The sequence below is a fragment of the Electrona antarctica genome (genome assembly GCF_951216825.1).
Source record: "Electrona antarctica genome assembly, chromosome: 16".
Taxonomy (NCBI): Eukaryota; Metazoa; Chordata; class Actinopteri; order Myctophiformes; family Myctophidae; genus Electrona; species Electrona antarctica.
The window spans coordinates 40,831,809-40,848,102 of NC_136797.1; the positions used below are offsets into that span (position 1 = coordinate 40,831,809).

The 16,294-nt window shown below is 44.5% G+C and overlaps 1 protein-coding gene across 1 annotated transcript in view; it reads left to right on the top strand.

Moving 5' to 3' along the window:
- The window catches only part of dym (dymeclin), a 73,204-nt gene that overhangs the window by 10,817 nt on the left and 46,093 nt on the right, over positions 1 to 16,294 (top strand). Inside the window, exons 5-8 of the mRNA XM_079524176.1 lie at positions 482 to 618; positions 5,602 to 5,674; positions 12,790 to 12,915; positions 15,136 to 15,278. Of these exons, the coding sequence (XP_079380302.1) occupies positions 482 to 618; positions 5,602 to 5,674; positions 12,790 to 12,915; positions 15,136 to 15,278 (479 nt within the window). The remainder of the gene's footprint in view (positions 1 to 481; positions 619 to 5,601; positions 5,675 to 12,789; positions 12,916 to 15,135; positions 15,279 to 16,294) is intronic.

Here is a 16,294-nt window from a genome sequence, read left to right on the forward strand (position 1 = left end):
AGTTTTAGCGCGGGCGGGTTAAATAGTTTAAGGATAAAAAAAAAAAAAAAAAAAAAACACAACAACTCACTTTATCCGTAGAACGGCCCCTTTTGTAGAACCCTTAACCCATTCAGGCCTGACGTCGAAATTTAAAAAAAAAAGGTTTTCTAAATCATGACAATTTTCGGAAAGATTTGAGGCACATTTTAACGATTTTTCAAAAATAGCAGACCTACAAGTTCATAGCGCGCCACTCGGTGGCGCGCTATGAGCTTGTAGATCTGCTATTTTTCAATAGCTAAATTATAACATAATGTTTAAAACACCAAAAGGGGTTCCCGCCCCAAAATGGGTTAATGGTTAATGTGGTTAAACGCTAACGTGACATGGATGCGTTCCAGGTCTCAATGGATTAATCAACGTAAATTAGCTTTTCAGTTGGGAGTGATTTATGGCTAAATGAGCTGTGTGTGTGTGTCTTCTCTGCGTCTCGTTGCAGTCAGCTGTTCATCTGGCAGGCCCACAATGCACTGTTCATGATCCGCTGCCTGCTCAAGGTCTTCATCAGGGAGATGAGCGAGGAGGAGCTGCACCTGCACTTCTCCTACCAGGAGAGGGCGCCAGGCTCCTGCGGAGGTGAGCGCCGTCCTACACACAATTCAACTCAATTCAATTCAAAGGAGCTTTATAGGGCATAGAAGTGGGCATGGTTTTCTGGTTCCACTGAAAAATCGGCCATTATTTTTGCCATAGAGATATTTATATCCATTATTTTAAGCCTAGAATCAAGCCATCCAGGATCCTGGTGATTCATGACCATAAAACCTTTGATTCTGTGAAAAAAATACAATTTAATATTTAATTATATGATAATCTACATTTCATAAATACTTAGTTTACGGTTTTCACTTTCATTTTTTCACAGAATGAAAGATTTATGGTCATGATTCACCAGGATCCTGGATCAGGATTCAGGATGGCTGGATTCTAGGCTTAAAATAATGTATTTATTAAAATCTCTATGGGAAAAATGAATGGCCAACATTTCAGTGGAACCAGAAAACCAGAAAGCCCTATTGGCATGAGAAAACATAGGTTTACATTGTCAAAGCAAGTGTCGAAATGTAATAAAACAGTTGAAAATGGGGAAAGTATATACAGTTGGTGGGGATACAGCATTGTGTATACAGAGCTATGTCCCATTGATGTTTTTGAAACAAATGGCAGCAATCTTTTGCAGTCACTTTGGGACAGCATTTTTTCTCAAGAGTCGACTCTAGACTATTTAAATTTAAATAGTATACAAAAAAAGCTTCAGATTTAAGATGTGTTTAAAGGTAGAAGCTCTGTTTCCATGTAGTAGGTCTAGCGGTATACTTGGTACAGATAGTATAGTCCTTAGGGTGGTTGTGCACACAGTGAGGTTGGATGTTATATTTTATGACAGGAGGAGCCACGAACGAACGATGATATGATATTATGTAGTGAACAAAATTATGCAACTTTTTTTACATTTAGAAGTTTCCCCCCAGATTCCCCCAAAATTCAGAAATATTCAAAGATGTTCACAAAAAGCTAAAACAGACGATCTACAAGTTCACAACGTGTCACGATAGAATGCGTTGTGAGCTTGTAGATTAGATATTTTCCGCTATTTTTGAAGCAAAAGTGGTTCATCATGTACAGTATTTCCGTAAGCTCCCCTGTGGTCAAAGGTTTGTCTTTAAAATGTAGTGGAGTTAGAGTCGGATTCTACAAAAAAAAAGAACCCCACAAATACTCAAGTAAAGTACAGATACCAAACAAAAGGAATTAAAAATACATTATTCAAGTAAATGCACTTCTTTTCTGACTGTCCACCAGTGCCAACAGTTGGGGTCACACAAAGGTTGCGCTGAATAGAGAAAGGCTGTATTTAGAGAAATGGCTGAGTGCTGTTCTCTGAATGGAGCTATTGGCAAGTAACATAACACAAGTCAACCACTGACTTCCTGCATTGTGGGGTGGCTTGAATAAATACTTCCGATTAGTGGATTAAATTAGGCCTCAGCCTAATTACACATTAACTGACAAAATCCATTATAAGAAGACCATCCTTTTTTTCTTTTTCTTCTTTTTTTTAAATGGGTAGAACACATTGGATGAATCCTTGTCCTCATGGAGCCTCCGGTAGAACACATTGGATGAATCCTTGTCCTCATGGAGCCTCCGGTAGAACACATTGGATGAATCCTTGTCCTCATGGAGCCTCCGGTAGAACACATTGGATGAATCCTTGTCCTCATGGAGCCTCCGGTAGAACACATTGGATGAATCCTTGTCCTCATGGAGCCTCCGGTAGAACACATTGGATGAATCCTTGTCCTCATGGAGCCTCCGGTAGAACACATTGGATGAATCCTTGTCCTCATGGAGCCTCCGGTAGAACACATTGGATGAATCCTTGTCCTCATGGAGCCTCCGGTAGAACACATTGGATGAATCCTTGTCCTCATGGAGCCTCCGGTAGAACACATTGGATGAATCCTTGTCCTCATGGAGCCTCCGGTAGAACACATTGGCTGAATCCTTGTCCTCATGGAGCCTCCGGTAGAACACATTGGATGAATCCTTGTCCTCATGGAGCCTCCGGTAGAACACATTGGATGAATCCTTGTCCTCATGGAGCCTCCGGTAGAACACATTGGATGAATCCTTGTCCTCATGGAGCCTCCGGTAGAACACATTGGATGAATCCTTGTCCTCATGGAGCCTCCGGTAGAACACATTGGATGAATCCTTGTCCTCATGGAGCCTCCGGTAGAACACATTGGATGAATCCTTGTCCTCATGGAGCCTCCGGTAGAACACATTGGATGAATCCTTGTCCTCATGGAGCCTCCGGTAGAACACATTGGATGAATCCTTGTCCTCATGGAGCCTCCGGTAGAACACATTGGATGAATCCTTGTCCTCATGGAGCCTCCGGTAGAACACATTGGATGAATCCTTGTCCTCATGGAGCCTCCGGTAGAACACATTGGATGAATCCTTGTCCTCATGGAGCCTCCGGTAGAACACATTGGATGAATCCTTGTCCTCATGGAGCCTCCGGTAGAACACATTGGATGAATCCTTGTCCTCATGGAGCCTCCGGTAGAACACATTGGATGAATCCTTGTCCTCATGGAGCCTCCGGTAGAACACATTGGATGAATCCTTGTCCTCATGGAGCCTCCGGTAGAACACATTGGATGAATCCTTGTCCTCATGGAGCCTCCGGTAGAACACATTGGATGAATCCTTGTCCTCATGGAGCCTCCGGTAGAACACATTGGATGAATCCTTGTCCTCATGGAGCCTCCGGTAGAACACATTGGATGAATCCTTGTCCTCATGGAGCCAGAAATATATTGTCGCCGTCGGGGAGAAACCTCTTATCTCCAAATTTGTGTTTTTTCGTAATTTAACGTCGTCTCTCAGATGCCGTACACGAGTGCAGTGATCTCGTTGGAGTTGATTGAGAGTTGAGAGGTTTCTGCCCGACAGCTACGATATGGAAAGTCACAGCGAAATAGAAGACGGTGTTTCCATTTGGGAAGTGGTAGAACCCGGGACGGGTTTGAATCCCGATCCATTTGGGAAGTGGTAGAACCCGGGACGGGTTTGAATCCCGATCCATTTGGGAAGTGGTAGAACCCGGGACGGGTTTGAATCCCGATCCATTTGGGAAGTGGTAGAACCCGGGACGGGTTTGAATCCCGATCCATTTGGGAAGTGGTAGAACCCGGGACGGGTTTGAATCTCGATCCATTTGGGAAGTGGTAGAACCCGGGACGGGTTTGAATCCCGAGTAGTGCATAACATATTTTATTTTATTTCATATTTTGAACACTGAGGATTTTACCATGTGGCGAGGAGTCAGAATGACTGCGCTTGTTGATCGGCTATTTTCAGAATGCACCCTGCCAGCATAAAATTGGAACATTTTAGTCTTAGTTTTTATTTTGTTTTTATTTAGTTTTCGTCACTGAAAAAGGGTGGTCGGCATACATTTTTCGCCTTATATTGGTCGACGAAATCAACACTGAATAAGACTGGCCGGTATGGTCCTGTCAAACCTGGTGTCCGTATACAGGGTATTCGTAAAAAACGTGTATGGATGAAGGCTTTGCCACCCGCCACCAAAACTGAAACTAGGGTTTTTTGACCCCAGGGGCTCACTGGGGACAGGGAGGAACTCCTTATATGGTCAGCACACTCTATAGTAGGGAGGATTATCCAGAAAAAAAGAAAAAACAAGTGATATTTGAATTAAGTCAAATCACTGAATATACCTTTAACGTCGTCTCTCAGATGCCGTACACGAGTGCAGTGATCTCGTTGGAGTTAATTGAGAGTTGAGAGGTTTCTGCCCGACAGCTACGATATGGAAAGTCAGAGCGAAATAGAAGAAATAGAAGTTTCCATTTGGGAAGTGGTAAAACCCGGGACGGGTTTGAATCCCGATCCATTTGGGAAGTGGTAGAACCCGGGACGGGTTTGAATCCCGATCCATTTGGGAAGTGGTAGAACCCGGGACGGGTTTGAATCCCGATCCATTTGGGAAGTGGTAGAACCCGGGACGGGTTTGAATCCCGATCCATTTGGGAAGTGGTAGAACCCGGGACGGATTTGAATCCCGATCCATTTGGGAAGTGGTAGAACCCGGGACAGGTTTGAATCCCGATCCATTTGGGAAGTGGTAGAACCCGGGACGGGTTTGAATCTCGATCCATTTGGGAAGTGGTAGAACCCGGGACGGGTTTGAATCCCGATCCATTTGGGAAGTGGTAGAACCCGGGACGGGTTTGAATCCCGAGGAGTGCATAACATATTTTATTTTATTTCATATTTTTAACACTGAAGATTTTACCATGTGGCGAGGAGAATGACTGCGCTTGTTGATCGGCTATTTTCAGAATGCAACCTGCCAGCATAAAATTGGAACATTTTAGTCTTTTAGTTTTTATTTAGTTTTCGTCACTGAAAAAGGGTGGTCGGCATACATTTTTCGCCTTATATTGGTCGACGAAATCAACACTGATTAAGACTGGCCGGTATGGTCCTGTCAAACCTGGTGTCCGTATACGGGGTATTCGTAAAAACGTGAAAATATTATCCAATATATAAAGAATCTTTGATTTATTTTTTTAATTGGCAATTTCGGAAAATTGCAAAAAGAAAATACTTAGCTATTTCTGTTCATAAATAGCAGAGTTACAAGCTTTTTTTTTGCTATCCCGTCATTGAGACAAAGTCTATGCCAAAGGGGGCCTGCCATGGTTTAAGGTCAGGACTGGACACATAATGGAGGGAACATGGCATTGGAGCGAGTCCTGAGGCCTTTTGGAACGGGACAGAGGAGGGAAGTATAGTGGAGGAAAGAAGGAACGCTTCCAGCTGGCTGTTCCCCTTCCTCTGTTCCTCCGACGTGAAGGAGGGATGGCTGGGAAGGAGGCTAGGGGAGAGAGAGAGAGAGAGAGCCTGCTCATGGCCAACCACAGGGAGCTTGTTGGCATTGGTGTTAGAAATGACAGAATAATAGAACAGAATGTTATTTATTTTCTCTCATGAATCCACCTCCCCCCTTATCTACAGACACAGTGACAGAGGATCTCCTGGAGGAGTTCATGTCCAACCTGGTGCACCTGATCGTGGAGGTGCCTCTGCTGTAAGTACCGCTACCACCTCCGCAGCTCCTCCCAGTTGGAGTTCTGTCAGAGTGGAAACCTTGTATCTCCTTTGTGTTACTTTCTTCGTTAAAAAAAAAGGGCGATCTACAAGCTCACAGTTCAATCCCGGGCTCCCCCAGAGTTAGTGTCAAAGTGTCCTTGAGCAAGACTCTGAACACCTAAATTGCTCCCAATGAGCAGGTCGGTGCTTTACATGGTTTCCTCTGCCATCGGTGTGTGTGAATGGGTGAATGTTATGCACAATCTATGTATAGCACGAAAGCACTATATAAATGCACCATTTACCATTGGTAGATGCAGAATTTTGAATTCGTTTTAGTCATATATATATATTTTTTAATGTTTTTTGTGGCTTTAGCCTTTATTTTATATTTTTTATGGAGGGATAGAAAGTAGGCTGACAGGAAATGGGGAGAGAGATGGGGGGTGACATGCAGTAAAGGACGTCGGGATCGGTGGTCGAACCTGTGGCACACTGCCAGACTGGATTACCAGCCACGGCCCAGGCCTTTTAGTCATATTTTAGTCACCTGAAATGTTTTTGTGTTTTAGTCGATTAAATATTGTAAGATTTTTGTCGATTAAAATTACAGTTGATTTTGTCAACTAAAATGTATTTTGGCAGGAAACAGCAGATCTACAAGCTCACAAAGCTGTTTTTATTTGTTGACAAAATTGTCAAAATTATTTAGTGAAACAAGGTAGTGGAGGAACATTTTTCGTCATAGTTTGTCACCAGTAAATACTGGTGCAGACAGAAGTACAGTAGGTGCAGAAGAGTAGCACCACATTAAAGACAACATTTTGATTACAGAAATAGCCGATCTACGAGGTCACAGCACATGTTTATTCTTCCAATGTTCGCCAGCCAGTTACGATGAGCGTTGCTGCACCGAAGCAGAAGGGGCGTGTCCAATGAAAAGGGAGAATGAGATGGACATTCTCCCATGACAAACATCTAATTCTAACACACAGACACACACACAGACACCTAGGTATGATACATTAGGCTTAATCTTTTTATTTATTTCTTTACACATATTTTTACCTTGATGTTTGCTTCGGTTGTTAGCCGCCGCTAGCATCCATGTCAGAAACGTGCACGCGCATGTGGACTTACTCTGTATAGCTATTTATACTGAATGTATGTATATATATATATATATATACATATATATTAGTGATTGGAGATTAATCGGCAAACACATTGCTATCGGCCGATTCTAGTTGTTTTTAGATGAATCAGCATCGGTTCGATTAATCAATCAGACCGATTAATCGGTCTGTCTTTACAGATAAACAAGCCCAAAGTAACAGCTTGAACAGATCTACAAGCTCACAATATTAAATATAAAGGTATTTAAGTTAAATCTGACTTGCCTAAGCCTGCAGTGCAGATACCCTGTTACATGTATTTTTCAGAATGGACACAATTATTATAATTTTTCAATACAGAATGAGATCATGTCGACATCGGTAATATCGGTTATCGGCCATAACACCAATTAATTATATCGGATATCTATATCGGCACATCCCTGATATACTGTATATAGGTTGAATCATTCCTCTACGGCTCTGTTCTTCACACTCTGCTATGCTGCCTTGTCTAGGTCAAACCAAGTTCATGGACACGTGATTGACAGACAGTATGTCCCCTCTCTGTCTGTCTGTCTGTCTGTCTGTCTGTCTGTCTGTCTGTCTGTCTGTCTGTCTGTCTGTCTGTCTGTCTGTCAGACTATCAGTCAAGTCTGGCTGTATGTCTGTCGGTCTTAAGTCATACGTAGTTGTGTGACGCCGTTGTTCGACGGAGCATAAATTGGGCATTACTATCAGTTTGCCTGTCTGTCTCTCAGTATGTCTGTCTGCCTGCCTGCCTGCCTGCCTGTCTGTCTTTCTCTCCCCCCTCTCCCTCTCTCTCGTGTCATTTTTTTGGACATCTTATCCCTGGCTCTTGTGTAAGTGCGTTGATCATTCCAGCATTCTTCATTGTTCCCAGCATCCCCCCCCCCCCCTCTCTCCTCTGTTACTTTGTAGCTGTCAGGCGGTTTCCTCTCTACGTGCTCTGGGTTTAAAGCCCAGAGGAGATGAGAACAAATCAGACTGTTTTCTCATCATGCCTCTCCTCTCAGTCAGACACAGACCATCATCATGCCTCTCCTCTCAGTCAGACACAGACCATCATGCCTCTCCTCTCAGTCAGACACAGACCTCTCATCATGCCTCTCCTCTCAGTCAGACACAGACCACCATCATGCCTCTCCTCTCAGTCAGACACAGACCATCATGCCTCTCCTCTCAGTCAGACACAGACCATCATGCCTCTCCTCTCAGTCAGACACAGACCTCTCATCATGCCTCTCCTCTCAGTCAGACACAGACCTCTCATCATGCCTCTCCTCTCAGTCAGACACAGACCTCTCATCATGCCTCTCCTCTCAGTCAGACACAGACCTCTCATCATGCCTCTCCTCTCAGTCAGACACATCATGCCTCTCCTCTCTGTCAGACACAGACCTCTCATCATGCCTCTCCTCTCAGTCAGACACAGACCTCTCATCATGCCTCTCCTCTCAGTCAGACACAGACCTCTCATCATGCCTCTCCTCTCAGTCAGACACAGACCTCTCATCATGCCTCTCCTCTCAGTCAGACACAGACCTCTCATCATGCCTCTCCTCTCAGTCAGACACAGACCTCTCATCATGCCTCTCCTCTCAGTCAGACACAGACCTCTCATCATGCCTCTCCTCTCAGTCAGACACATCATGCCTCTCCTCTCTGTCAGACACATCATGCCTCTCCTCTCTGTCAGACACATCATGCCTCTCCTCTCTGTCAGACACATCATGCCTCTCCTCTCTGTCAGACACAGACCTCTCATCATGCCTCTCCTCTCAGTCAGACACAGACCTCTCATCATGCCTCTCCTCTCAGTCAGACACAGACCTCTCATCATGCCTCTCCTCTCAGTCAGACACAGACCTCTCATCATGCCTCTCCTCTCAGTCAGACACAGACCTCTCATCATGCCTCTCCTCTCAGTCAGACACAGACCTCTCATCATGCCTCTCCTCTCAGTCAGACACATCATGCCTCTCCTCTCTGTCAGACACATCATGCCTCTCCTCTCTGTCAGACACATCATGCCTCTCCTCTCTGTCAGACACATCATGCCTCTCCTCTCTGTCAGACACAGACCTCTCATCATGCCTCTCCTCTCAGTCAGACACAGACCTCTCATCATGCCTCTCCTCTCAGTCAGACACAGACCTCTCATCATGCCTCTCCTCTCAGTCAGACACAGACCTCATCATGCCTCTCCTCTCTGTCAGACACATCATGCCTCTCCTCTCAGTCAGACACAGACCTCTCATCATGCCTCTCCTCTCAGTCAGACACAGACCAATCATCATGCCTCTCCTCTCAGTCAGACACAGACCATCATCATGCCTCTCCTCTCAGTCAGACACAGACCTCTCATCATGCCTCTCCTCTCAGTCAGACACAGACCTCTCATCATGCCTCTCCTCTCAGTCAGACACAGACCATCATCATGCCTCTCCTCTCAGTCAGACACAGACCATCATGCCTCTCCTCTCAGTCAGACACAGACCACCATCATGCCTCTCCTCTCAGTCAGACACAGACCACCATCATGCCTCTCCTCTCAGTCAGACACAGACCATCATGCCTCTCCTCTCAGTCAGACCATCATCATGCCTCTCCTCTCAGTCAGACACAGACCTCATCATGCCTCTCCTCTCAGTCAGACACAGACCTCTCATCATGCCTCTCCTCTCAGTCAGACACAGACCATCATCATGCCTCTCCTCTCAGTCAGACACAGACCTCTCATCATGCCTCTCCTCTCAGTCAGACACAGACCTCTCATCATGCCTCTCCTCTCAGTCAGACACAGACCATCATCATGCCTCTCCTCTCAGTCAGACACAGACCATCATGCCTCTCCTCTCAGTCAGACACAGACCACCATCATGCCTCTCCTCTCAGTCAGACACAGACCACCATCATGCCTCTCCTCTCAGTCAGACACAGACCATCATGCCTCTCCTCTCAGTCAGACCATCATCATGCCTCTCCTCTCAGTCAGACACAGACCTCATCATGCCTCTCCTCTCAGTCAGACACAGACCTCTCATCATGCCTCTCCTCTCAGTCAGACACAGACCTCTCATCATGCCTCTCCTCTCAGTCAGACACAGACCAAATTAGTGTCCTTCTTTATAATATGGATGTGCAAGACTACCCGAATCAAAGTCGATTATTATTATTGTCTCCACCAGGCCGAAGGCATGGGGAGAGAGTATGTTTTGCACTCCGTCCGTCCGTCCGTGTGTGTGTGTGTGTGTGTCCGTCCGTCCTTCCGTCTGTGAACAGCTAATCTCCGGCACCGTTAACCCGGTCGATGCCACATTTTGCACACACACTCCCTGGATGCCAACGATGAACCTCTGCCCCAAAATTTCCAGAACAGCCTGTTATAGCGCCACCAGGAGGCCGCTTTGTGCAAAACTAGTTTTTGGACAGTACACCTACACTCCTACAGTCTCTCTAGAGCCATTCAACGAAACGGGTCTTTCAGATTTCTCAGGGGCAATTCACACTATGGTCCCGGGTTCGGACTCGGGACCACTTGTCAGATGTTGTGGTAATGTGAATGATGCGTACCGTTCCCGGGAGCGGATCTCCCAACCGTCCCCGAGACCGCATGGGGGGCGGGTCTCTGGACCGTTGAAGTGTATTCAGATACGGATCGTTCCAATGTGAATGCATGCGTACCTAAAGAAGGAAGTGACTGTTTTTTTTTTAGAACGTGACATGATCTCTAGTCGACGAGCCAAGCGTCAACAAAAAAAACACAGACGCTGCACGAAGCGTAACCAGCTCATTTCTCAACGCTGCCCGTCGCCGATCTACAAGCTCACACCGCTGTGAGCTTGCAGATCTGCTATGTAGAATCTGCTATACACGCAGCACCGCAGTACGCGCTGATCTTGGACTACATGTGGCTCTTGGGCTTTGCTTGGCATAGTTTCCAAAGTAAAACAAAATAATAATAATGCTAAAGTAGAATCCATTAAACTAATATCAAACACGACACTGGAGCACAGAACTGACTGACACAGTGAATAGCAGGCAGGCTGACAGTGACGTAGTATAACGGCAAAGAGCCAAAAGAGGCAATGCAATGCAGTGTCTGGATTTATTGGAGACAATGTCGCAGAGTTGATGGTCAGTGTCCGTGCGCACCAGTCATCAAGCACACCACCATCTGGAGGATCAAAGTGTGTTATGCAAGTGTACCCGGGTGCGCTGTTGAATCTCGGGCAATGTGAATCATGGCCATCGGGGACCAGGCAACCGTATTCGGAAACGGTTCCAATGACTCCATCCTGATTGGCTAAGATTGGCTTCCAAAGTTCGAGTGCTCAGTTTCAAACAAAATGCTGCAAATCATGAACACATCGTGTGATTTCCGTGAAATTGTGCACGCACATTCCCACTAGGCCAAGGAAGAAATGCCACATGAACATTTTCAACTCAGCCTCATGGTGGCGCTATAACTGGCCGAAAAGTGTTTTTTACCTCTTAACTGCATGGATCTGTGGCAAATTTTGTATGCCAACTCCCTAGAGGCCAAGGAAAAACCTATGCCTGGAATTTTTCACATCTGCTCTTTATAGCGCCACCAGGAGGCTGACATATGCAAAACACATTTTCTAATATTACTCCTTCAGATTGTATCCAAATTTCACGCAAATCGGTACACATGCTCTCCATAGTCATGTGATCAAGACGGGTTTGTTTGATTTCTCATAATCCACCCTCATTGGCTTCTAAACCTTTCAGGAGTAGCCCACTTTGTACCCGTTTTGTACAAATCGCCACAACTACTCAACGCAGCGTCCGATTGTGGTGAAACTGTGCATGCATATTCCCACTAGGCTTTGGAAGAAATGCCACTTGACAGTTTTCAAATCAGCCTCATGGTGGTGCTACAACAGGCCAAGCCGCGTCACACACACACACACACACACACACACACACACACACACACACACACACATACACATACACATACACATACACACACACACACACACACACACACATATTGCTCCTAAACATTTTGCCAAACATCACACACACTCCTATCCTCCTGGTGGAGACCTGTGCCCAGAAGGGCACTTTTTCTAGTTATATATATTTTTTAATCCCACGAGTTTTGCAACCTATTTTTTTCACCCTGTGTCAATTATCTATTGTAATCCTGGGCGCTACAGTCTCTCTGCCAACCTGGGGAGAGCAACGGACTGACCTCATGCTTCCTTCTATGCATGAGGTTTCCCCGGTTGGACGTAGCGGGTGGAAGGAACACGTTATTCCAACCAGTTCCTTTCCCCTCCCTCAGGTGCCCCGGCTGGCCAGGGAGAGGCAGTATAGAGACCACGATTACTGAATGTTTTTTGTGAGGGTACCTACCTACCGTAGGGGACACGGGGAGAAGATGCAACATGCATTTCAGAATACAACAGGGGGTGGCGTGGCAATGGCATACTGTAATGTAATGTTCGATTCCCAAGCCCGGCGACCTTAGCTGTGTGTCACTCCCTGTCTCTCTCTCTCCCTGTCACTCTCAACTGTACTATCCAACAAATGAAAACAAAAAAGCCCCAAGAAGTATAAAACAACAACAAGAAAACACAGCAGGGGAATCCATATTGTAAAAATATTACTATTATTTTAATTAAATTTTTCTCTTTTCTCAATTTAGCAAGCACTTTGCTTCAAATATAAAGTGCATTATTATTATTATTATTTATTGTATTGTATCTGCCACATGACGACTTACGTCATCATTTAGTTCCCTAAACAAACACTAATAGTCCATAAACTTGGTGTGTGTGTGTGTGTGTGTGTGTGTGTGTGTGTGTGTGTGTGTGTGTGTGTGTGTGTGTGTGTGTGTGTGTGTGTGTGTGTGTGTGTGTGTGTGTGTGTGTGTGTGTGTGTGTGTGTGTGTGTGTGTGTGTGTGTGTGTGTGTGTGTGTGTGTGTGTGTGTGTGTGTAGTGACATCACATACAGCATCCTGTTTGAAGCCGTCACCACCTTGTTGGTGCTGCTGTCCTATCAGCTCTTCAACAAAGAGATCCTCCGGGATGGATCCATCTACCAGCACATCATGAAAGGACGATGGTGAGAGACCAAGCACTCAACGCCTCACGTACATTTATCCAAAATGAATAAGCCAATATACCGATCTACAAGTTCACACACCGCCCCGTAGATCGGATATTTTTGGTGCATGGCATGCCGCCGGTGCGTAAACTAGGTATAAATCCAGTGTAGTGTAAGTCTGTGGTTCCCAAACCTTTTAGCTCAATGACCAAAACAGAAATATGATGTTTGCCACGCTTTTAGATCTTTTAGATTTTCGCTACTTCTTAAATGTCTTCATGAAATAACTATTTTTTTTAAATAAATATTATTGAATTGTGTTTAAAATTCATGAAATTCTTTTCTTTTTGGGGGGGAAATAATAATAATTAAAAACAAAATGTAGTTAACAAAAACAATAAAGGGACGCATACAAATCTGTCCCTGCCCACAAAACTTTTATTGTGGAAAAAAAGTTAAAGCCCTATTATTCTGATAGTAATCGTTGCTATAGAGTGTTTGTTCAGTAACAGCAGTGTCTCCCTGTCTCTTCATCTCTTTAATAAACAGAAAAGAGTATATCAGCATCAATTTTGTTGCGTTCCAGATAATAATGTCCCTGCTCGTTACTTTGTGTACTTGTTCATCCTGTGTTCATCCTGATTAGATGAACTCGACCGTTCTTTCTCGAGTTACAGCGCGTCAAAGTGTAGGTAGCTTGAACTGAAAATGTATTTTCTAGTATTTACTAAAGAGCTGGCGAGAAATGGAAGACCTCTTGTTTCTGAACCATCACTGTATTAGCCTCGCGTAGCCAGCCTTCATCTGCCTTTGCAATGGATATTGCCCCAGGCAGATTAGCACTTATTTTGCCGGGGAAGCTTTCATAATAAAGGCACTAGAGTGCCACGCAGATGAGGCAGATTTTACTCTGAAAAGCCTCGCCTTCCATTACCCCCCAAAACCGTGAGGCATAAGTTTCCCTTACTACGTCACACTGTCACATCTAAAGTCTCCCTAGATGCGTTAATATTCCAAACGGGGTGCTTGCTGAAGTCAGAAAGGAAGACAGAACATCGGCGATATGATCAAAACCATGGAGAGCGCCGTAGATTTAGAGTTATGAGCCACTTTTGTCGGCCCGTAATCAAGGAAGTGAACGGCAGTGCGCAAGGCTTGAAACTATTTGAAGATTTGGATCCGGGTCAACAGATTCAGATTCAGTAAAAAAACAGTACGAGATTAGGTGATGTTCTATATTGTCTGAATCAACTTTGTTTGTGTTTGTTTACGTACTAAAAGAGTGACTTTGAGAGCTGTTTCGTAAGTAAATGAGGAACATATTTAGAATTATCAATTTCTAATCACTGGGCAATTATTTTTTATTTCTTGTCCTATGTAACTACACAACCTAAACCTTGCACTTTAAGCTTTCTTGAAATTCTCGTCTTGTATTTAGACGGTATAATTGTAAGAGAAATGTGTGTCCACAGTCTACTCTCCACAGACAAAAAAAAAAGATTCTCAAACAAAATAATTGTCGACACGTTTGTTTTACGTGTGAGAGTCCACTGGTGTGAGATTCCAGACGCTGGTCTTATGACTGTAAAAGCCTTAAAGCCCAATTTATTATCCCTCTTTTCAGTTTGTTGGAATGTCGCTCTTCCACAAAAACCTTGTGGTGTTCCAAAAAAAATGTGTTCTCACACATTGAGATAAAAACCCAGCCAACTATGGCTGTTTGTCTGGAAGTCAGGCCCAGATCTTTCCTGTGAGGTCCGTGTAATTTGTTTCAAATATTCAAATGTTTCAATGGGAAGTTGGCTGTTGATGGTGATGAAAATAATGATGATGATAATATATTTTTGTTTGTAATAAAAAAATAATATCTGATATCATGTTTCCACTTTGAGAACTGCTTTTTGGGAAGCATGCTTTTTTAAATTTCTTGCTTTTTTTTGCCATGCATTTAATGCGTAACTACTGTATGTATGCTACCTTTTTGGCCAGGGCCCACTTGAAAAAGAGATTAATCCCTGCACCTCCCAACTCCCCTTTCTCTCTCTCTCTCTCTGTGTGTGTGTGTGTGTGTGTGTGTGTGTGTGTGTGTGTGTGTGTGTGTGTGTGTGTGTGTGTGTGTGTGTGTGTGTGTGTGTGTGTGTGTGTGTGTGTGTGTGTGTGTGTGTGTGTGTGTGTGTGCGTGCGTGCGTGCGTCTCTCTCTCTCTCTCTCTCTCTCTCTCTCTCTCTCTCTCTTCCAGTCTGTCTCTCACCAGTCGACTGGTCAAGACTCTGCTGTACAACTTCATCAGACAGGAGAAGTGCCCGCCTCCTGCCACGCACATCTTCGAACCTCAGGCCGAGGGCGGCGGTCTGTTCTACGGCCTGGCGTCCGGAGTGGCAAGTACGAACGCCTCAGTCAGTCAGTTTCTTTAGATGCCAGGCACTGTGGAAGGTTGCACGTTCGTGACCCGGAACGTTGCGTTTCTCAATACATATCTTAAAGTGGGAGTGCAATGGCTTTTTTGGGCATATTATTTTGTAGTATCAGTCTGAAATGGAAGCCTCTAGGTTTCAGAACCAATCAGAGCGTTGCATCCCTTCAGGCCATTGGACGTTAGCTACATCCACGTCTAATCTCTTTGTTTACAACTTAGTCTGAGAGACAAACGGTGGATTTCAGCATGTGTGTTACTACGTGGCTTATTTCTGACCTATAATGTTTTCAGATACATATTGTAGCGTGCTGATTAAGTTTAAAATGAGTCATAAGATGTCTGGATGTCATCTTGAATGAGATTATAAACGGAGTAATTCTGTAATCAACACCAGCTGTGTTTGGGAATAAAACGGGTGAATGAAACCAAGATTCTTTCGGGCCTCTACACGTCATCACACAGCACATTTAGTTTTTTGTCACTTTTGATATAAAAATAGTACACAAAAATGGAAATGTTATCATTGTTTAGGCATCTATTGTTAGGTATGCCCACATTAATTTCCTTTAATCTACCGGTGCGTCAGCGGTGCATAAGGCATTATCAAAAACAAAAGAAAGATGTACTTGTGAGAGATGAAAGAGAGAGAGTCCTGGTACACGAGATGGAAATGAATACTGTCTGTCTGTCTATCTGTCTGTGGGCCGGCTACTGATCAGGGATATGAGTTATGGTGGCCTGTTCTGTAATCCTCTAGAGCCTGCTTGTCTGCAGCCACCTCCCTCACACACACACACGTGCATGCGCGCGCACACACACACACACACACACACGCATACGCTGAGAACTCATCACCGCATTATTTTTGTTCCTGCATTTGCATGCACATCATGTTTACTTAGATGATTGCAGCGAATTCACAGAGGAATTGCTCAACAAGTAAAAAAACAAAACAAAAAGATAAAACAAGGGACAATACGTT